This window comes from Mycteria americana, chromosome 3, assembly GCF_035582795.1.
Source record: "Mycteria americana isolate JAX WOST 10 ecotype Jacksonville Zoo and Gardens chromosome 3, USCA_MyAme_1.0, whole genome shotgun sequence".
NCBI classification, from domain to species: Eukaryota; Metazoa; Chordata; class Aves; order Ciconiiformes; family Ciconiidae; genus Mycteria; species Mycteria americana.
Genome location: NC_134367.1, coordinates 17,433,241 through 17,455,481, shown reverse-complemented (window position 1 = coordinate 17,455,481; position 22,241 = coordinate 17,433,241). Strand labels below are relative to the sequence as shown.

Sequence of the window (22,241 nt, the reverse complement as noted above, 5' to 3'; positions counted from 1 at the left end):
TAGCTAACTGCAGCTGTTTGAAACCACTCCAGCTTTTGAAAAAGGCCTGTGCATCTTCTGGGTGCCAGGACAGCAGGTCAGAGAGCGGAGTCACTTCCGTTCCAAAGGCGTTTCCCACCGGTTTGTTGCTGGAGTCAAAGTGTAGGAGTTTTCTTTGTAGGGTTTCATTACTTTCTGGGTTTTCGTTAAAAATTGGGAACGGTTTCCTTCAGTTTTTGGAGGCTGGCTGTCCCTTGCTAGTATGTCATGTGCTAGTCACCAGCATCATGGGGAAGACTACCGGTGGCTGCAGAGTGCCATGTCTAGGGAGAGCCCTAGCCTGGGGGACATAGGAGCTCTCGGCAGAGAATGCAAAGGTCCTCTGGAGCTGTGTGCACCGCTATGCTCTGCAGGAGGCACAAGGGATGGTGTTGCTGCACAGAGCTCACTGTCAGCATGAGCTTTGCTCTGTGCAGCACAAAAGCTTTGGAGAAAAGAGAGAGGGAGGGGTTGTGTGGGGGCTGCTGTTGGGTTTCAGCTTTGTGGGAGAAGTTTGGGATGCTTGGCAGGCAGCAGCAAAGGAGCTGTGTGTGCTGCTGCTGAAAGTTCTGCCTTGCAGCACATGTGACATTATTTTTGAGGCTGGTGTTGGGTGCCAGGTTTCACTGTTTACCAGATTTGGCTTTAGTCGGGTTGAGAGGGATGGCAGGGAGGGCCTTACCTGCTGGAGGATGCTAAAAGGCTGGTGTGATTTTTGAAGCATGAAGCACTTTGCTATGTGAACAATCAGATGAAGCTTCATAAGAGCTATCAAAAGGAGGCAGTAAGTATTCCCAAAATGGTATCCTGCTGCCATAGCCAGTCTAATATTGTCCCGTTCAAGGAACTCTGGTAATCTGTGTCTGTGAGGTACTTGAGGGCGTAGGATTTGCACTCAGGGATGGATCATGCAGACAGAGCTATGATTTCAGGTCCCCAAGGAGTCTGAAGCACTTAGAAGTTCTGCAGCTGCCTCTCTGCTGGCTGAACCATCCTACAGCAGTAGGGACGGGCCGTTAACTCAGGAACAGGGCTTAGAGCTGGTACTGAGAACCCAGTGGCTGCCCCAAGGAAAGCCATCCCTTCCTACCAGGTGACAGAGCCCATCCCTGTGAAGCAGGTGGTTATTGCCCAGGTGCTCTACAGACCCCTGAATGAGTAGTTTCAGTCCATAGTGAAATTGCCAATAGCAGCTTGAAAAGGTCTAAGGACCCTCAAGGTGATACTTCAGCTCAGGGCTGAACTTCATGGGATGAGGTGGTGTGCAGAGGTGTGACCCAGACTGGTTTTGCAGCTACATAGGCAAATTTACCTCCAGATTCACAGTCTTAGTGTGTAAGATTCATATGCTTTGAGTATTGTTTTGTATGAACCTCCAGAGAGGACTGTTGATATCAAGAGTATCAACAGCCTTGATTCCTGGGATCAGAATCATGTTAAGACAAAAATACTCTGGACTTCAGTGTTCAAAGAATCAGCATTTTTAGCAAGTGCTCTGTGTGTTTAAGCATCTGTTTAAAACTAAACTTTAGTCTAAAACTCCACCCCACCTCCCCCACCCCCCCCAAGTGGATGCATTTTGTCAATGGTTGGATTTGTCACCAGTAGAGCTGCAGTTCTTTCTCAACTCCTGTGATCTTACCAGGACATGCCTGAGCCAATTTCAACAATTTTTATTGCATGGTTCATTTACCTTGCATGCTCTCTCTCTCTCTCTCTCTCCCCCCCCCCCCCCCAGTCTTGAAGTATATGAAGAGAGCAGGCAATAGACAGCTGAGTTTCTGATGCTACAGAAAGTCCTCCACAGTAATAAATAGTGTCTTACGTTTAATAACAGCAGCAGTGTTGCATGGATGATATGTTTAACCAGCTAGCAAGCCTTGATTATTAGAAACTTGCTTCCTGAGCCCTGGAGTTGCCTGGACCAGAGCCAAATGATTCTTCTGGGGTTGCTGCTTCTCCCATTTCCCTCTTGCTCCCAGTTTGCTGTGGGAATGATTTGGTCCTGTGCAGCAGTGTCAAACAGGAGGTGATGAGACTCTGCATCTGGGGTTTCTGATTTAATTACTCATTTAGGCACCCAGGGCTCTGTGTGTGTGTCAGATTTAAGGGAGAAATAGTATATTATCATGAGAAGTTACCCCTAGCAGCTGTGGGACCAGGTACTTGCCCTTCTCGTGCTAGCCCTTGTTGTGGGGATGTACAGGAATATCGGACCTCTGCCGCTTTGTCCATGCAGGAGGGTGTCACCTGCTTGAGAGGGGACCTGCCAGTCCCCTTGGGGCACTTCAGGGATTTTGTAAAATACAGTTTTCTGGTGAAGAAACACTGTTTGTGGGTGATAAGTCATGTGCTCACTCTGTAGCAAGGAAGATGTGCGGATTTTGCAGCTGCGGAGTTGGGGAATGGAAAGGATGTTTGAGATGCCCTCAGCAACCAGTAATTTCCCAGTTGCATTGTGCTGGGAGAGCTCAGGGCAACCCCAGGGCTTTGGATGCTGGATGCAGCAGGCAGGTCTGGCTCTGCACCGATGGAGTTGTCACACAGCTGACTGTGTTGGTGTGCTGTTCGTGAGCCCATGTGTGTAGAAACCAGGAATATTTCATGCATGACAGAGACTTCCCACTCTGGGACCAGATAGTGTCCACAGGTTTCGGAGCAAATGCGGTGTGCTCCTTTCTGGCAGCTCCTCTCTGCCCTCTTCTGTTGCTTTGGGACATCACAGGAGCTGCTAGAAGTGGCCACTTTATAGAAGAGTGATGGGTTAAGTATCCTCTGACCTTTGCAAGAGTGTGTTCAAGCTGGAAAAGGGCCCAGAATCCAAAGCGTCCTTGCTCTGAGACAGTGAAGGGAGCCGAGAGTGGGGAGGAAGGCCAGGCTTCGAGACAGAAAGATAGTCTTCCCTGAAGTGGTGGTCCTGAGATTGGAAGGAGAGTGAGGTCAGGGTTAGAAAGATTGACAGGAGACACTGTGGAGTGGAACTTCCAGGTGTCCATGTGAGAGGTGAGGTCTGACCCCACCACCTGACAGACCAGGGGAGGGGAAGAATTGGATGAGGAGACAATCATGCTTTGTGAGAAGAAAGGGGGAGATGGTGAACTGGGAAATCAGTTGATGAACTGGTGAGTTGTTGAGTGGGATATTTAGGAAAGCCAGTGCAGCTACTCAGTCAGGAGCCATCCTGGTTGGGTAGAAGCGTGGTCCGATGAATCTGACAAAGATGTGATAATCACTTGCACGCAACAGGTAATGCCGGAGTTACCCTGAGGCTTGTGGAGACTTCAAACAGTTTCCCACCCTGTCCCGGACGTCTGCTGTGTTGAGCAGACAGTCGAGGTGGGGTTCTTCTCCTGCAAAGAAGCTTTTAGATGTCTGAACACAAGCTCATCATCTTTTGCTTGTATGACTTCATTAGGGATGGGGTGTCTAAAGCTGGGATGGAGCTTTCTCTGGAGATGCCTGCCCTTCCTTATTGACTGAGCAGGCTTGGCCATCTTTAAAATCAGGGGATTTTAAAGGTAGGGAAGAGGATCCTGTTCTTGCAGCCCTTTTTATGTCTTTGACCTCTGTGTGTCAATCAGGAGAAGTGTTTGTAGGCTCAGGTTATGAGTTTTCTGAGACTGGGAACCATCTCTTCCCAGGTCTGTACAGCGTGCCCAGTTCTCCTTCTCTTGATTGGTACCCATTAGAGGTCTTTTAATGAAAATTGCCATTATGTGCATGGTTAAATGCACATTTCTTTGGAGTGTTTCCTGCTACTCTTCATGATGTTGGCCATTGTCCTGTTACATCTGTTGTGTTACCCATTAGGCTGTGAAGCAAATTCTCTATCCCTTAACTCTGGCCTGGGGACATGGTCTGCTCTCAGGTCAGCGGCAGTTGAACAATCTGGACAGATTGGTTTCCCCAGGGTTAACTGGCTTTGCTGGATCATGCTTTGCTCAAATCCCATCTGAGCTCCTGCCCCATGGAACAGGAGGGTTGGGGCCTCCTGTCTGAACAGGATGAGTTGTTGTGTGCATGGTGATCGCAAGAGCCTCCTTGCCCTGTTTTTGTAGTCCTAACAGTGCAAGGACCCTGCTGTTGTGCTGGGGCACCCTTTCCATGCTTGCCAATGGGTCACTTCTGAAATGTAGCCTTGCTTCCAGCAGCTCCCAGAGAAGGGCCCCCGTGGAGGTCTTCTGTCTGGCTTGCTTTAGGCTGGATGGTGGGACTGTAGCCAAAAATGATGTCACTGCACATTAAGGGCTCTATTGTCCTCCCACTCCTTCCCTCAAAAAAAAAAAAAAGGGCATTGTAAGCCAGATGCTCTGTGTGAAAAGACCCTTTCTACTAAAAAGGGATACATGGTGAGGGTGTAACAGGCATTTCAAGCTGGAGAATACCATGGCAGAGCTTTTTGCTGTCTTTCCACCAAAGGGAAGGTGCTGTGGTATCTCTTAAGTGATGCCCTGAATGACAGAGCAATTAAACAATGCCTTTTTTTTTTTGTCCAAGAAAGGTGGAATGGTCCTGTATTAAGGTAATTTGTGGCTAATTTGGGTTGGCCTTTTGAAATAGCAGATTGGGCAACGAGGGTGGTCTCTGGCAGATCCTGATGCATGTTGACTGAAGTTCTTGGGCAGGATTTTTTGTTCAGATGAGCTCAATTTTTGGAGAGGGTGGATCTCTTGCTACAACTTGAAGTAAGGCTGGGGTGTACACCACTGATTTATTTTAAGAGTTTATTCTAGCATAATCCTCACTTGCTGTTCACTGTAGGAAGAATTTCAACTTTTTTGATTGATGAATATTGCATGCATTTATATGGATTCCATTGTAATGAAACAGCAGTCATATGCCTCATTAAAGAAGGTGTTGCCACCTTCAGCAGCATTGAGGAGGTACAGGTTTGGCTAGTTGGAAATGAAACTATGAAATGTGATGAGTCAAACATACTTAAAGGAAAGAGATTGGTTTGAAGCCAAGGCTGCAGACCACAAGTACTTTGAGGCACAAGTACACACAGCCTTTGGAGCAGTGACATAGGAAAGTCATAGCAAGTATTGCTTACCTGCCTCTTAATGCAAACCTCTCCCTACTCTGTCCTGGGTTTTCTTAAAAACAAGCATGCGTTGCCCTTTATTTTAAGCGCTGCAAATTAGAAGCAGGTTTTCAACTCACAGTTTTTCTTCAGAACTTGGTGTCCCAAACTCCACTATCCATCTGGTCTTCCAACCAACTATGGAGCTCACAGTGTATTTTCTAAAGCTGAAAGAAAAATCTTCCTGACATTAGCTTTACAATAGAGAAAACTGGGAGGTGATTCCCCCCCACCCCCCCTTTTCTCCATTCCTTTTATACCTGATGGCAACACTTCCTTTTCAACCATTTTTGTGCCTTTGTAGACTTAATTCTTTCAGTTTTGTGTTGGTTTTGTTTCTCTTTTTGTTGTTGTTGTCATTGTTTGTTTTGTGGGTTTGGGGGGGGGTGGGTGGGTTTTTTGTTTGCTTTTTTTCATATTGCCACTTTTCTGCCAAACTGCTGTTTTTACTTTCCAACCAACCTAACAAATGCTGACACCTGGCCCCGCACCTTTATCTTATCAGAGCATGGAGTGGGAGGAAGCATCAGTAGAACTGGGAACCTCTATCCCCAGGTTTCCCACGTGTTGTGAGCGGAGCCATTCCTGTATTTCCTTGCCTCAGAACAGGTTGGAATAACAATCAGCATTGCTCTTTGTGAGCAGGAATATGTATTTTCCTTTCATTACCATTCATTTTCATTTTGTTGATGGAGTGAACTTTCTAGGAGGATGTTCTCTTATCCGGGGCTTGGCTATATTTCCCACTCAGCATTCCTTGGCGTGGTGTGGTACCCGTGATGTGTTTTGTGTCAGTCACCCAAATTGGGCTTGGTAGGTTTGACTGCAAACTAACTTCCCCAGGCTGTGAGCAGGACGGTACTCGGTCTGGCTGAGCAGAGCTGGAACGGATGCGGCCCTATCACACATCTGCCAGACAAGCCTTATTTGGAGCGTCCGATCCCAAAGGCAGGAGGTGGCTGGGGAGCTCACAGGTGCATGAGTTGCCCAATTTTTTTATCTCTTATTCCTGGCTTGCCTCCTGCTGATGCAAAACCTGTGGTGCATGTGGGAGGTGAAGAAATGAATGTGAGAGCAGTAAGATTAGCCACCTCTCAGGTGATCTGTACCAAGCTTTTTTTTTTTTTTTTCTTCTTCTTTTAAAGACAGAACAGTCTTCCCAGTGCTGCTTTCTTAGGACATGCCTTTGCGGATGTGTGCAGGCAGACCTGTGCTTGCCCTGCCTGCACTCCAAGCTGCCTGGCCATGACCCAGCGCCAGTCCTGGAAGCCACGTAGCTATGTTAGCACAACGCAGTGCCCAGGCTGACAGCTCTGCCTCTCGAAGGGCTTGGAGCTGCGCTGGTGTAATTGGGCTGGAGGTGATTTGCATCCAGCCAGCTCACAGCATAGATGAAGCACGTTAAGGCCTATCTTGTATACACCCATGTGGACAAATCTTTGGGAAAAGACCCTTTATTTTTCCCTTTTATGTTTATATTTGTCCAAGTCTTTAGAGAAACCACATGCTTTCAGCCATCAGCACTTAAATAACAACCTTTGAGCTTCCGGGTAATTTTTCTTTAGTGGAGGGCTGATAAATGAGTTGTTTGTGGAATTTGGGCCTAGGGCTGCTTCTTCAGCTAGCCAGCAAGGAGTGCTGTGACCAAATGGCTGCATACCCCTGAATTGCACACGCATCTGTGGGAGACCAAGCAACCTGGCGGCTGCTGGGCTTTGCACTGACATTCCCAGAATTCCTGCTGGCAGCTGGGGTGGGGAGCGGCTGCGTCCAGGCATTGGCGATAGCTGTGTAGCTTCCCGCTCCCTAGTGTTGGATGGTGTGTGTCTTGGTTCTCAGAGGGAGTCTCTGAGGTGGAGGAGGAGGAGGAGGAGGAGGAGGGAGTTGTTTGTGTCCTCTGGTCCATACCCAAGTCCTGTTATTTAGGTCTGATGGATCCTTTACCTTATTTGTTCCTCTAGGTTTTTAATCTGCTGTTGTAGCCTCAAAGGCTCCTCTTCATGTCAGTTTGGTTGAGGGTTTCTATGACCCTTTGTCCTGCAAACAGTGAAAATAACAGGTAGATCAAGTCATCTGTGCAGTGACTGCTGCCCTCCCCAGCCAGAGACCACAGGAGTGGCCTTGCTGCTCCGAGGAAGAGCAAAGTGAGATGCAGTGTAGGTCCTGTGGGTCCCGTTGCGTGAGGGCTGCATGCGGCCTCAGGCTGGTCTGCGAGTAGGATGCATGGTGATCGGTCCACAGGCGAGACACTGCCTTTGTGTTGGGGAAGTGGTCCCAGGACACACTGGAATCCCTTTGCCTACTGTGTCTTGGGCAGAACATTGAAATTAGCCAAGGTCAAGAAAAGCAGTATCCAACTGCATTCCCTGGAAAGAAGCTCATCGTAGTTTAACCTGTCCCTGGTGGTTATGTTGTAGGCTCCAAATTCTGTATTCTGTCCAAACACAGTAATCCAAAATCAAAAGGATCCTGACAATTTTATGTTGACTATAACATTAAAATGAGAGGCTTTTGCCTACTAGTGCTAGAAAAGAGCTAAAGTTTTATCTGAATTCTCAATAGAGAAAGAAATACCCAATGGACTTGGATTATTGAGTGATGTCTTCATCCTCTGGGTACAAAAATATAATGGAGTGTAAATAGGAGGAGGTGAATTCAGTTTACCTGTCTTCTATTGAAATGAAAGCCATGTGGAGCAAGGTGATCAGACTGGAATAGTCCCAAGTCTGTCATGTAGGGTCTTATCCAGGAGGACATACAAGACTTTGCACCTCGGGGAGATCTGTTATGTGGCTATTAGTCTTACCCATGCCTGTGTTTGCTGGATACCCATCCGAGTTGCTTGCCATTACCTATGGCAACCCCAGACATTGTTGATGTGTACCTACATATTGTTCCTTTTCAACTTGGCTTTGCGGTGAGTCAGAAGAGGATGTACAAGGTGACGTTTCATCTAAAGCTGCTGCATATGTAGCCTTTGGACTAATCAAAATTGCTGGTGCTTTTTGTGTGACAAAAGAGCATGGCGTCCAAGATAAACTGAGGAGAAGAGATCTGGGTATGCAAGCCTTCATTTAAAAAAGGCATCTTTCATCTCGCTGACAGTGAGGTTCCTGCAGCGCTTTGATTGCCCTTTAATTATGTCTGTTTTTCCTGGTTTGTTTGAAAGGCAGATCTTGTTAGAAAAAGGTGCTGTGTGGAAAGAACTTGGCTGTCTCTGCTGCCCTTCCTTGAGGGCACACAGCAGAGCTGCCGGATTAATTTTTTTTTCCTGCGTTATTAAAATGGAAGATTGTTTCTCGTCGATTTGAATGTAGGTATGGTGTGTTTCTCCCAAGTTAGGTGAGGAGGGGTGTGAGTGGCCGGGTGGTTAAAGCAGACCTGGAAGTCATGAGGTCTGGCTTCTTCCCACGCTGACTTCCAGTGTGATCCCAGAGGAGGTGCTTTAATCCTTCTGCCTTCAGTCTTTCGTTGTGTGCAGCTGGGCTGCTGCTCCTCTGCCACAAAGGCTGCAGGAAATCCAACCTGGTGTTGGGTGGAGGACTGTCTGTAGCGTGTTGGGGTGAACGTCACCAGATGTGGGGGGCTTAACAGCTCATACCAGCTCACAGGTTTCATGCTGTTTGGTGTTTTATCTTTAAACCTTGCTGTTGTGGAGCCATTGTCTTGATGAGAATCTCAGCTTTCATTAATAGTAAAAAAAACATGAAAAAATCAACAAGAAAGAAAAGGAAAATAAAGCCTGGGTTTGACTGGAGAGAAAAGCCTGGAAATATGATTCAAATATAGACTAAAGGCTTAACTGCCAAGCAAGCTAAATGACTTGAGAACAGGTTTCTAATCCTTTTAGAAATCTCAGTTTTAAAGAATATCTGCGTAACTTTTGAGGGCTTGACTCATGTTTGTAAGTGCTTGGGCTTGACAATGCTCTATTTTTAAGTGCTGTCTTTATGTTGAATCTTGGGAGGTGAGATGAAAATGTTTTTTTTAAAAGTAACAACAAATCTTAATATAGCTGAGAATGCGGAACTGCCCTTAGAAAAATAGGTTGGACACATGAAAAGGAATCTTGCTCAGCAGGCTGAAGACGCAGAGCAACTTCTGCGGTTACGTTTTTCTTTCTTCTGGCAATTTTGGGGTGGGGATGTAGCTGGCGCAGTCACTTGGCCTTATGTTTCTTTTCAAATGCAAGTCAAATCTTCCTGAAGAAAAAGCACCTGGCTTGAAACTGTTTTAGCCCAAACTAGAAAAGCTGTTCGCTAAAACTCTGTTTTTGTGGAACTTGAGGCAACCCAAAGTTGCTCAAAAATAGGAGTTACAGGATGGGTAGGGAGAAGTAGATGGTCCTTTTGAACTGAAATGGCTTTGTATGAACAGGAAAAGACAGGCTGGCTCTCTGTTGCTTCAGAGAGATGATTAGGTTTTAGTTGTCATCTCCTGCCCAGAGTCCTGAAGACTTAAATGACATGAAAATGAAGTCAGCTGCTTAAAGCCAAAAGTAATCAAATGAGGAGACTCTAAAGTAGGAGGATAATCTCTGTCATCTGACAGGCAATCCCAAATTCCCATGGGATACCCATGCAGCTCTGCTACTGTAGCACGCATCTGTTGTGCCAAGACCAACGTTTTGACCTTGAGCCCAGCATGCTGCATGGGCTTTGTGTGGCTGGTAAGCCATGAAAACTGAAAACATAGACCTGAATTATCCCATAAAGAAGTGACACCGCTTGCTAGGGAACTGGTGACTAATGCTGTACATCGAGTCCGCTAGTGTCCAGTGGTGTGAAACTCTAATGAGGGATTTCACAGAAATTTTGAGGCTGTGGTGGACCTGCTGGCATGGCTGCTTGGGCATGTTTTCTTGAAGAACACAGTCATTTCTTCATACAGATGTGAGAGTTGTGTGTGAATATTCGGTATGGGTAAATAAAATTAAAATTTAAAATGTAAAAATATGCAAACACCAGAGCTGAGGCTCTTTTTTAAAAAACAAAGCCCCTGCTCAGGGAACACAATTATTCAGGCTGTTCATATATCTGATTACCTAGCTCCGGAGTAGGTGAAAGCAGCTCTTCAGACTCCTTGAAGCTTTGCCCCGGGGTGTGCCAGTGCTGCAAGCAAAATGCCCTTGTAAAGCTGAAGGTAGCAAAAAGGGAAAGGAGGTGTATAAAAGCTGGCAAAGTCATCATTGGGGTTAGTCTGGGGAAGACTGAGAAGAGCTTATTTTAAAATAACTTTCCTGGCTGCAATTTGGGATGTATTTAATGCTTTCAAAAAAAGTTGTCTTGGAACAACACGGATTTGGGATGCTGAGACACCCTCAGGAAGTTTGCAGATGACACGAAGTTGGGTGGGAGTGTTGATCTGCTTGAGGGTGGGAAGGCTCTGCAGAGGGACCTGGACAGGCTGGATCGATGGGCCAAGGCCAATTGTATGAGGTTTAACAAGGCCAAGTGCCAGGTCCTGCACTTGGCTCACAACAACCCCATGCAACGCTACAGGCTTGGGGAAGAGTGGCTGGAAAGCTGCCTGGCAGAGAAGAACCTGGGAGTGTTGGTTGACAGCCGGCTGAATATGAGCCAGCAGTGTGCCCAGGTGGCCAAGAAAGCCAATGGCATCCTGGCTTGTATCAAAAATAGTGTGGCCGGCAGGACTAGGGGAGTGATTGTGCCCCTGTACTCGGCACTGGTGAGGCCGCACCTCGAATACTGTGTTCAGTTTTGGCCCCCCCGCTACAAGAGGGACATTGAGGTGCTGGAGCGAGTCCAGAGAAGGGCAACGAAGCTGGTGAAGGGTCCGGAGCAGAAGTCTTCTGAGGAGCGGCTGAGGGAGCTGGGACTGTTTAGTCTGGAGAAAAGGAGGCTGATGGGAGACCTTATCGCTCTCTACAACTGCCTGAAAGGAGGTTGCAGAGAGGTGGGGGTCGGTCTCTTCTCCCAGGTAACAAGTGATAGGACAAGAGGAAATGGCCTCAAGTTGTGCTGGGGAGGTTTAGACTGGATATTAGGAAATTTTACTTCACTGAGAGGGTTGTTCAAGCATTGGAACAGGCTGCCCAGGGAAGTGGTTGAGTCGCCATCCCTGGAGGTATTTAAAAGACGTTTGGATGAGGTGCTTATGGACATGGTGTAGCGGTGGTCTTGGTACTGTTAGGTTAATGGTTGGACTTGATGATCTTAAAGGTTTTTTCCAACCTATACGATTCTGTGATTCTGTGACGCAGGCTGGAAGGTGAGCAGGCATTGAGCACTGACTCACCTTCAGTGCTGCTGTCCCTGCATGTTGTCCTGGCTTGTGCCACCACAGAACAAGCAGTGCAGGCTGGGGTGGCTGGGGATGGGGCTCTGCCAGCATGCCATGCTGGTGTGAGTTAGATGTTGTTTTACACTTTTCAATTTCCCTTTGCACAAGGGGGCCTCAGCGGGTGCATTGCCAGCTCTGTGAGACGGGATGTGTGCACAAGGGAAGGGATGGGGCCCCCTGCTTTTTATACTACTGTGGTATATATGGAGAATAAAAAAAGAGAGCTTGTATCCCGAATCTGGTGATAGTTATTACATTTCTATTTCCCCTGTTTTTGTTAAAACTGGTTGGAAGTTGCAGAACCTGTGTGAAGAAACCCTAGATAAGCACTCTGCAAAACCACAAATCCAACCCAAACCCCTAAGCTTTTCAAAACCTGCCTTGAGACTTTGCACCACTGGGACGGCTCCGGGAGGTGGCACTAACTCACTGCAGAGACTGTCTAACGGGTGCTTTGTAGTAGTAGCACAAGAAGTGAGTGATTGGGTGGTGGGACAGTATTCCTGCAAATCTCTGGCAAGGTGTTTCTGACTCCTGAGGCTTTGATTTTTTAAAAAAAAATTTTTTTAAAAAGCAGTGGGTTCCAGCTTTGTTCTGGAGGCAGAGAGGAGAGTAGCCACTGCAGGTCCTGGTAGCTCATAAATTCCTGGTAATTAATCATTGCAGCTTCTTCTGAGACATGCCAATAATAAGCATTGTGTCTGGAGAAAAGCCTAGCACACCACAAGCCCATGTTCTGGATACAAAGTACTCTGGTCTATCTGTTCATAGCTGCACAAGGATATTTCTTCCTTCTGTTAAGCAGCATTGGACTTGTTTTCTGGTTGTGGGTTTGTGTTTGGGTTTTTTTAGGCAATTATGAAAATGAAATTAGATATGTTGAAAATCACTCTTAATTCATTTTTCCCATAATTCAATTTTTTTTGTTAGAATAATGAAAATATTACTCTTTCCATTTTGATCTGATTATTAGCAGGGTATTGTAGGTCTTACTGGGGAATATTCAAAATGGTGTTCATCTTTAAGTGTAAATCCGAGAAACTCTTTCACTGAAATAATGGCATTATTCCTGTGTTTAAAGATAACCTGTTGCCTAATATTTTTTTAAAAGCTTTTAATATCATTCACAAAAAAATAACAACAAAAACCCCCAAGTAGTTTCAAGGATAAGCTGTGCTAACAGCAGCTTACAGAAAACTCATGGAAAGCTTTGTTTCAACTTGCCCAAAGTAACGTAAATTTTTCGAAGCATGGTTGTGTTCTTACCAAGATGGTAAAACTTTGGCCAGTGAAGGTTGGGTGTAGGAGGATTCCTGTTGCTAAATGTTTGATGATGACATATGAGATCCCTTGGATGGAAATACCTGGGGAAGATGGGTGGAGTCTTCATAAAGTTTGGAGAGTTTGTTGAAATTCATTCTGGACGAAGTGGCTTTGTCCCCTGTAATGGTTTATATATAGAATTAAGAATGTCATACCGCTTCTTGGGGGTTTTACCTGATCTCGCAGAAGATAGAAGGTCCTGTTTGTAGTGGCAAGGACCAGCATTTAGATCTTAGCGCTCACTGAGTAGTCCCTTGCTCAGTGGCCAGTCAGGAGTCTGTGTGTCACTACTAATGGGTGCTGCTTTCCTCTTCTGCAGGTTTTCATTTCTGTGAACTGCCTCAGCACAGATTTCTCCTCGCAGAAGGGAGTTAAAGGCCTGCCCCTGAATCTTCAGATTGACACCTACAGCTACAATAACAGGAGTAACAAACCTGTCCACAGAGCCTACTGCCAGATTAAAGTCTTCTGTGACAAGGTATGGTTGAATCAATGTGCCGGTGACGCTTTGGGAAAGGCTGTTCCACAGCTTAGCGGCCTCTCCCCCTCCAATTCTGCCACTTGCTATTTTGGCTCACTGAAAACTCCCATCTGTGTTTAGCCTCTGCAAGGAAAAAATTTCAGCCCCTTCTACTTGGCTCATAGATGTTATGATGACCTCAGATAAATTTGCTGCTCTCAAAATGCTGTAGCGCTGAGAAGTGTTCCTGAGCATTGACTTTGGAGAAAGGTCAGTCAGTGGAAGAAGACTGGCTGTCAGTACTCCAGGCACTGGAAAGTCCTGCAGAGTGCCTTCAGTAGGAGAAATCATTGTAATTGATTGGAGCAAGTGGAGGCTTGTCTTTTTGCCCAAGCTATGTCTTGTTGGTCCTTTTAAATTTCTTTGTGTGTTCTTACTGCATTTGTTATTTAAAAAAAAAAAAAAACAACAACTTGCACATCTTGTGAACAGAAAATGTTCCTGTTCTCATTGTGCCCCTGCGAGATACAGCAGCATAAGAAAGCCCGTTTACAAGCTGGATGGGTGCTGTAAGTTGGCTGCTCTGCCTAATGCATTAGGACACAGAGAATTAACACCTTTTCCCAAAGCCACTGTTCACCTGAAGCTGTGAAAGAAACACAGCAAGAGCTGAGCTGAAAGCAGTTGTAAAAGCTTAACTGAGTTTGGGGAAATGTCCTTTCTTTGCAATCTTTGTAACCTGTTCCTGTCAGAACAGTCTTCTGAAAGACCAGAGCAAGCAATGTGCGATATTACTATTCCCAGAGTGACCAAAGTCTTTCTAGGCTGGGATGAGTGCTGCCCAGACTTCCCCAGTCCCTCTTTTGATCACTGAACTGCTCTGATGTCCTGTTTTGCTGGCATCCTACTTGATAGGGCCTCTCATTCTTTGCATCCGGACTGCGTCTTCATCGCATGGACTCCTTGTGAGCAAGATCTCAAATACCTCTCTGTGCAGTTGCAGGTCTGAGACGGGCTCGTGACACCCACTCTTGAGTCCTGTGCCAGCTTTGCACTGGTTGCATACTGTGCAGTCTTGCCTTGTCATCCCTCAGGGGACTGCTGCAAAGATTTATCTCACAAACCATTGCTCTGCTTTCACTTACCTCCCAAAATATTTGGAGCCCTCTAGAGTCTGCCTCTGCTGTAGCATCCCATTGACTCATCCCGCCACGTTTTATTGTCCATCTGTATGCTTTTAAATAGGCCCCTTTGCTTTCTTGCATGGCTGGGAGAAGCTGCCTGTAGCTACCTGCCAGTGTAAAGCTACTTAGTCATCTTCTTTCAAGTGCCTCCTGAGATGGCTCCTGTTGTGATGATTTCTGTGAAGAATTTACCAGGGAGTTAATGAATGCTCTCCAGAGCTATCTTAAAGACTTGCCAGTAAGCCTAAGAAGCTTGGGTCTCATGGGCTTTCCCTCCCCCCCCCCCCCCCCCCCCTTTTTTTTTTCTTTTCTTTTTCTTCCTCTAAAATTAGACTGAGGCAAGTGTGTTATCTAAAGCTCTTTCATTATCTGGGATTCTTGTGTGTTACCAACCTGTATTCTCTACAATACCAGTGAGTATAGACTTGCTGCAAGGAAGGGGGGGATCTTTTACTCATAAGTTGTCCAGTCAATTACTGACACTGTGCTAAAATTACTGACAGGCTTATGCCACTGCTAATAAGACAAATCAGTTAATAAAAGGGGAGACGTGTAGTCAGTACGTAGCTTAAAGGAAACCATTTGAGTCTATACCATAAATTTTAGCCAATCTAGTAGTACAGTAATGCTAGCGTGTCTTTTATTTTCCTTTGGGATTTTGACTTTCTCCTGCTTTATTCTTCCAGATGCTTTGCAAATTGTACCTGAATTAGGAGGGAGGGAAGGAGAAAATATTACTTTTCTGTATTTAATCTGACTGTTGTTCATTCTGTGAACATGCAGCCAATGTGAGGTTGGCACCTGAAGATTCTGCAACTTGCATTTATAGAAATGGTGTTGAAATTTGCTGCCTTTCAGATCCGGTCTGGGTCTGGCAATGAGAGCTGGGGACAGAGAGGCCAACAAGCTGAATACTGTTTGTCACCACATTGAATCAAGCTCTGTACTCAAACGCCTGTTTGAGGTGCTGGGCGACTGCTCCTGTGAGCAGACCTGTGTCCTTACAGCTGCAGGTGCTGACTCACTGTGGTGGGTTGACCCTGGCTGGATGCCAGGTGCCCACCAAGCTGTTCTATTACTCCCCCTTCTCAGCTAGACGGGAGAGAAAATATAATGAAAGGCTCATGGGTTGAGATAAGGACAGAGAGATCACTCAGCAATTACTGTCACAGGCAAAACAGACTCAACTCGGGGAAATTAATTTAATTTATTGCCAATCAAAATCAGAATAGGATAATGAGAAATAAAACCAAATCTTAAAACACCTCCCCTCCACCCCTCCCTTCTTTCCGGGCTCAGCTTCACTCCAGTTTTCTCTACCTCCTCCCCCCCGCACTGGTGCAGGGGGATGGGGAATGGGGGTTGTGGTCAGTTCATCACATGTTGTCTCTGCCGTTCTTGCTGCCTCACTCTCTCCCCTTGCTCCAGCGTGGGGTCACTCCCATGGGAGACAGTCCTCCATGGACTTCTCCAACATGGGTCCTTCCCACGGGCTGCAGTTCTTCATGAACTGCTCCAGCGTGGGTCCCTTCCATGTGTCCTTTCCATGGGGTGCAGTCATTCAGAAACAGACTGCTCCAGTGTGGGTCCCCCATGGGATCACAAGTCCTGCCAGCAAACCTGCTCCAGTGTGGGCTTCCCACAGGGTCACAGCCTCCTTTTGGGCATACCCACCTGCTCTGGTGTGGGGTCCTCCATGGGCTGCAGGTGGATATCTGCTCCACCATGGACCTCCAGGGGGACAGCCTGCCTCACCATGGTCTTCACCACGGGCTGCAGGGGAATCTCTGCTCTGGTGCCTGGAGCACTTCCTCCCCCTCCTTCACTAACCTTGGTGTCTGCAGACTTGTTTCTCTCACATATTCTTACTCCTCTCTCCAGCTGCAGTTGCACAGCAGTTTTTCCCCCTTCTTAAATATGTTATCACAGAGGTGCTGCCACCATGGCTGATGGGCTCAGCCTTGGTCAGTGGTGGGTCCCTCTTGGAGCTGGCTGGCATTGGGTCTGTTGGACATAGGGGAAGCTTCTGGCATCTTCTCATGGCAGCCACCCCTGCAGCCCCCCAGCTACCAAAACCTTGCCACATAAACCCGATACACTCATAGACCCCAATGCTGGCCATCTTCTCCAGGCTCCTGTGAGAGCTTTGGCATTTCAGAAAAAGCACCCATTTTCTGCCCTGCTTTGAGTCTTAGGTAATGTCATCTGGTCTTGAATGTTTACAGGACCGTCGTTACTATAGTATCCACACGTATTGCAGTCATTAATGTGTTTGTCCTCATGTGGCTGCTCTTACCTGTAGAAGTGCTGTTATCCATGTTTTCTTCATGGAGGGCCAAGTCTACAGTGTGGAGGTCTGTTGGAAAAAACAGCACAAAATCATGATGCTGTGGCCACCTAACAGGGACAGCTCTGTGTAGGTCCCCTCTATTCCTTTGTCTTTTAAGGCTGTGCTTGCATTGCACACCTGGACTGACTTTGAATCCAGACACTGGCATAGCAGTCCCCTGCTGTCTCTTTTTTTTTTCTGTGTGCAAATTGATGGCTATCCTATGGAAGGTCAAACAGTTTAGTTAATGTTGTGTGGTGGCCTTTGCACAGGAAAGGAGTGAAGGAGGAGGGTTCCCATGCTTGGGGTGGAAGGGAAAGCTGCTGATGCTTGTTTATAATTTTTGGCTGCTGCCTCTGAGACCAAGTTTCTTCATGTGTTCCTGTCTTCCCCTTCGTACTTTCTCTGTGGAAAGCGGGTCCATAGGTGCCCAGGATGTTTGGTTTTCATCTAATCCTATATGGTTTCAAGACCTGAGTAAAGCAGTATGGGTGTAATGGTGTCATCCTATAGCATATTACAGCCCAAGCTTCATTCAGGCTTGGCCCAGTAATATTTGGGCTGCGTGGGGATGGGGGTGACCCGTCCCAGAGGACAAAGACCTTCTCTGCTGTAAATGGTGCCTCAGCTAAGCATCCACATGGGGAAGATTAAATACAGGATTTCACAGGCTAGAGCTAGTGTTGTCCTCTGGGACCTGCTGTTACTCTTGTAGCGATGGGTAGTGTGCTGTGGGAAGGTTTTTATGGGATGATAGGAACAAAGGAGTCAGATGCTGTTGGACGGAGAGAGATGGTGCAAAGCAGCTGGAGGCAGCATTGATGCAGATGGGCAGCAACACAGAGACTGTTCCTTCTGTTGCATGATCACAGAATCACAAAATGGTTTGGGTGGGAAGGGACCTTTACAGGTCATCTAGCCCAACCCCCCTGACGTGGGCAGGGACATCTTCCACTAGATCAGGTTGCTCAGAGCCCCGTCCAGCCTGACCTTGAACGCTTCCAGGGATGGGGCCTCCACAACCTCTCTGGGCAACCTGTTCCAGTGTCTCACCACCCTCATCATAAAGAATTTCTTCCTTATATCCAACCTAAACCTACCCTCTTTCAGTTTAAAACCGTTGCCCCTTGTCCTGTCACTACAGGCCCTAGTAAAAAGTCTCTCCTCGTCTTTCTTACAGGCCCCCTTTATATACTGAAAGACTGCAATAAGGTCTCCCTGGAGCCTTCTTTTCTCCAGGCTGAACAACCCCAGCTCTCTCAGCATTTCTCCATAGGAGAGGTGCTCCAGCCCTCGGATCATTTTCATGGCCCTCCTCTGGACCCCCTCCAACAGGTCCATGTCTTTCCTGTGCTGGGGACCCCAGAGCTGGATGCAAGACTCCAGGTGGGGTCTCACCAGAGCGGAGGAGAGGGGCAGAATCACCTCCCTCAGCCTGCTGGCCACGCTGCTTTTGATGCAACCCAGGACACAAGCACACACTGCCGGCTCGTGTCCAATTTTTTGTCCATCAGTATCCCCTGGCGGCTCGGCTGCTGGGGCCACAGGGCAGGAGGAGAGCTCAAACGGCTCATGGGCTGTGCACCAGAGCTGCACCCAGCACAAGAGGGCGTGCAGAGAAGGGTCAGGGAGCAGCCCTCTGTCTTTGGAACACATCCGACTTATGCAGCTCATGTGCGGAAGCTGGGAGTCTTGTGGTGTCATGAAAGGTCCAGATCCCAGTGTGTCGTGACTCGACATCACATCCTCTGCCTCCATCTCTGTTGCTTATCAAATACATCGCGTTTCTCTGTGGGAGGGAGGGATGGCAGCTCGCCACCAAATGCTGCTTCCCTTTCTCAGCCTAAGAGTCCATCACACAACCGGGGACTTTGAGGGGAAAGAACAATAACAAAAAAAAACCCTGCTGCCTTCAACACGTAGACAAGAGTGTGAAATCTTGCTTTTCAGGCTGTAGGCTGTTCTCTAGGTGATGAAATTGGGAAAACCTCTTTCTTACAAGCTTATTTATTCCATAATTGTGGGATATGGGATTGCCAATGTCTTGTCTTCAAAAGTGTCTGATCCTGGCTGTTGCTGAGCTCCGCTGGCAAGGCTGAAAAGCCTATTATGTGGGATTTGAGATGTGTTTACCTGGGCCCCTGTAACCTGGAACAAGTTGCCGTTCAAGCAAAATTCTGGCTGTAGGTATGGGAGGGCAGAGGTTTTCTCAAAATGTGTGCTCTTGATGGATTAGCATGTTCCCCACAAGGAAGCAGGTGCTGTTCTGTAGCACAGTGTTTGAGTAGCAGAACTTTATTATTTCCACAGGAAAAGTGAAAAACAGGTCTGGAGCCAAAGCTGATCTTTCTGCTGTCAAGCTGAGGTGTTGTGACTATTCTGGTAAAGGAAGTCGCAGAGGGGTGTGGGTCCAGCTGTGCTGAGGTTTAGGTGGGATGTCTTTACTGTAGTGGGCTGTATCAGCTTTATGAGGTCAAGCCAAGCTAGCAATGCCTGTGTCTTCATTTGTAATTTTTTTCTCTTTCACAGCAGCTGCCTGAAGTTGCTTGTGTCCCTGCTGTTAGATGGGAGAAAAGGTGATATATGTTTAACGCACATCAAACATCTAGGCTAACTTTCGGTTTTTTTGCTAGTGCAGACATGCCCACTGCTACCTAGCAGGTATAGGCATCCTGTCACCTATAGGGTAGTGATTTACTGGGAGGTTAGGAGGGCTGTTGCCCTTCTCCTATGCTGTGCACAGTTAGGCAGTTTCCCACCCCATCGCCACATGCTTTTTGACATCTCGTTTGCTATAGCTAATCTAGTCTTCCCCCAGCACTGTGCAAGGATGTGGGTGTGTTCTGTCAGCTGTGCAGGGGTGGGAATGAGAAATAATGGCTTCCTGTGGCCAGATAACTGTTACCTTTTACCCTCCTTTGCAAGAGGGTGTTGGGAGACCGGTAGAACTTGTGTGTACCAGTTTGGGCAGTGATCTGGTGGTAGCACCAGAACTGAGTGAGTGTTGGGGATCTGCTGTGGGCTTACCACCTCAAGCAACTGGCAACGTGACATCCCTGACTTAACCCACAGTTATGTGTGAGGTCTGGGCAGAGCTGGAGGAATGAACACAATTTCAGTACAAACCTTCTTCCTTCCTTCTCTCTCTCAGTCATAGCTGCCTGCACCTTGCAGAAAATATGGCTCTCCCCACTGCTGCTTGGTTTGAAGAGCCAGGAACCGTGCAGGCACAAACCCAGTTAGGTATCTGTGGATTCCACCATAGCCTGGCCCTGGTAAAAAGAGATGAAATAATGCCTGCTTTAAAATGATCCATGTCTACAGCTTGAGATCAGTGAAGGCTGGTATAACTGCTCCGAGCTCGATGTGCAATGTGCAGGAAGGTACCTTGCACTTGGTGATCCAAGTGTGGTGTGACTTTTATAGATCAGCATTTAATGATGATCTAGTGAACTCTTAAACTGAGGGAACTTGCATTTTTTTTGTCATTGTTTTAAACACTTCAGGTATGTTTTTATCTCATACTTTATACAGTTGTTATAGCTGTGGGTGTCTTTTGTCATCATATTCCCATCTGACTTGAAAGAAAAGCAAGTGTTTGCATCTTGGTTGTTGGATTTCATTAGATGACAGAACTCAAAAGTAAACAGATCTCAAAGTTGTCACACTCTGGCAAACCTGCAGCTCAGGTACCATGGGGCTGACCTCCACGAACGCAGCTCTGGAAGAATCGGTGTTCCTGCCTCTGCAGCTGAACCCCCCACCCCCACCCCCCCTCCCCCTCAAAAAAACCCTAAAAAGACTTTCCCTCTCTCTCTCTCTCTCTCTCTCTCTTCCCCCCCTTCCCTTAATCTCTTGTCTGGCAGGGAGCAGAGAGGAAGATCAGGGATGAAGAGCGAAAGCAAAGCAAAAGAAAAGGAAAGTGCACTGACCCCAGCTCTCAGTTGAATGCGTGTAAGTAGAAATTATTCCATCAGTATTTTAAATATTAGATCTCATTTTGGTTACAAATAACTTGTGCAGTAGAACTCTTTAGTCAATTTTTATTCCCTATGGAATAGTGCTTGTTTTAAGCAGTTGCTTATGGAGTCATTAATTGTGGTTTGCAACATACCAGGTCACTTAGGACTTCACTTCTACATAGTTCTTCCTGTCCAAGACAGGGTCCTGCTGTGTATTCAGTCAGGTATAGGTTTTAGCAATTGAAGTGATAGGGTGAGGATGGGATTTTTGGGCACCGCTGGAGCCCTTGCAGCTCCAGGTGGCAGTGAGAACTGGAGCTGTTCCAAATGTTTCCAGCTTGATCCTAAACTTAGGCTTTAACTTGGGTTAAAAATGACTTTACAACTCTGTAGCAAGGCAGTGGCAGCCTTGGGACTGAGCCTCCAGCCTCACAGCCGTACGCTCACTCTTCTAGAGCAAAGTGGTCCTTAGTAAGTAGTTTCAATAGAAGTTGTTTCTGCACATGTGAAGGACGTGAAGGCCTCAACACCGTAGTATGTAAAGGCTGTGGAGCTTCTTCCTGCTGAGCATCTTTCCTTTAACTGCTGCAGATGACTGCAATAGATCCTGTGTTTGGATGACTAGTTATTCACCAGCAGAGCTGCTTAGAGGAAAATGTATCTCCCTGTTCTTCCTTCGCACGGGGCAGGCGCGTGCTCTCCCTTGCTCTGCTCAGTGTGCTTGTCAGAGCCGTGCTATTAACAGTCCAACTGGTTCAACAAGCATGCACCTCACAGCTTGCTGGGCAGGATTTTCCTGACACAGCAGGTACAGACTGCTGGAGCAGCTTCAGAAGAAGGTACTGCTACAAGGGAACCAATTTGCTCAAGGGCGGTTGCAGAAAGGGCTGGGTTTTTGTTTTGTTTTGTTTTTTCCCCAAAGTACATCATGAAAGGTAGGTTTAGCACAGTGTTAGCATTTCACAAATGTAGTAGCCTCGATGGCTTCCAAAAGATTACTGCATGCAGCCCTTTGTGTAATGGCTGGAAAGTGCAAACAGTTTCAATACGAATTTCCAGGATCTTACGATTTTACAAAAGCTGCTTTCCAGTATGAATTTCCTAGGCTTGGGATTAGCCTGATGTGACCTTTATTTTCCTGGAAAGTACAATCCATTGCTGTTTAGTTCTTGTGTGGGAAGTTTTTGATTGCTTGAAGCCATAGCTGTTATACCCACCTCCAGGATCACAGATGCCACGTGCACATGGACTCATCAACAGCAGAAATAGTTTGTGGCTTTTGGTCAAAGTTATTTTTACAGGGATTGAGCAATCTTTTAAAAAATCAATTTTGCAAGGAAAAAAAAGGATATTTTCCCCTGGGGCCATGAGAAATGAAGTGTTTTGTTTGCAGTTGGTTTGACTCAAAATTGAAATGTTTCCACTTGGTAAAATGAAGTCTTCAGTTGGGGTCAGTTTGATGTGAACGTGTCTGAAGTGCAGTTTAAGGCACCTCCTGCCTCACACTCTCCCAAGCGGGTCTTTGTGGGTGAAGTCTGTCCACTTGGCAGCTTGTGTCACATCAGCTGGTGCGTCGTGA

General features: G+C 46.9%; 1 protein-coding gene across 3 annotated transcripts in view; it reads left to right on the top strand.

The window, feature by feature from the left end:
- Positions 1-22,241, top strand: part of GRHL1 (grainyhead like transcription factor 1) — a 47,679-nt gene that overhangs the window by 13,069 nt on the left and 12,369 nt on the right. For all 3 annotated transcript variants that reach the window (XM_075497965.1, XM_075497964.1, XM_075497966.1), the window contains exons 9-10: positions 13,047-13,205; positions 20,567-20,654. In XM_075497965.1, coding sequence (XP_075354080.1) covers positions 13,047-13,205; positions 20,567-20,654 — 247 coding nt within the window. The remainder of the gene's footprint in view (positions 1-13,046; positions 13,206-20,566; positions 20,655-22,241) is intronic.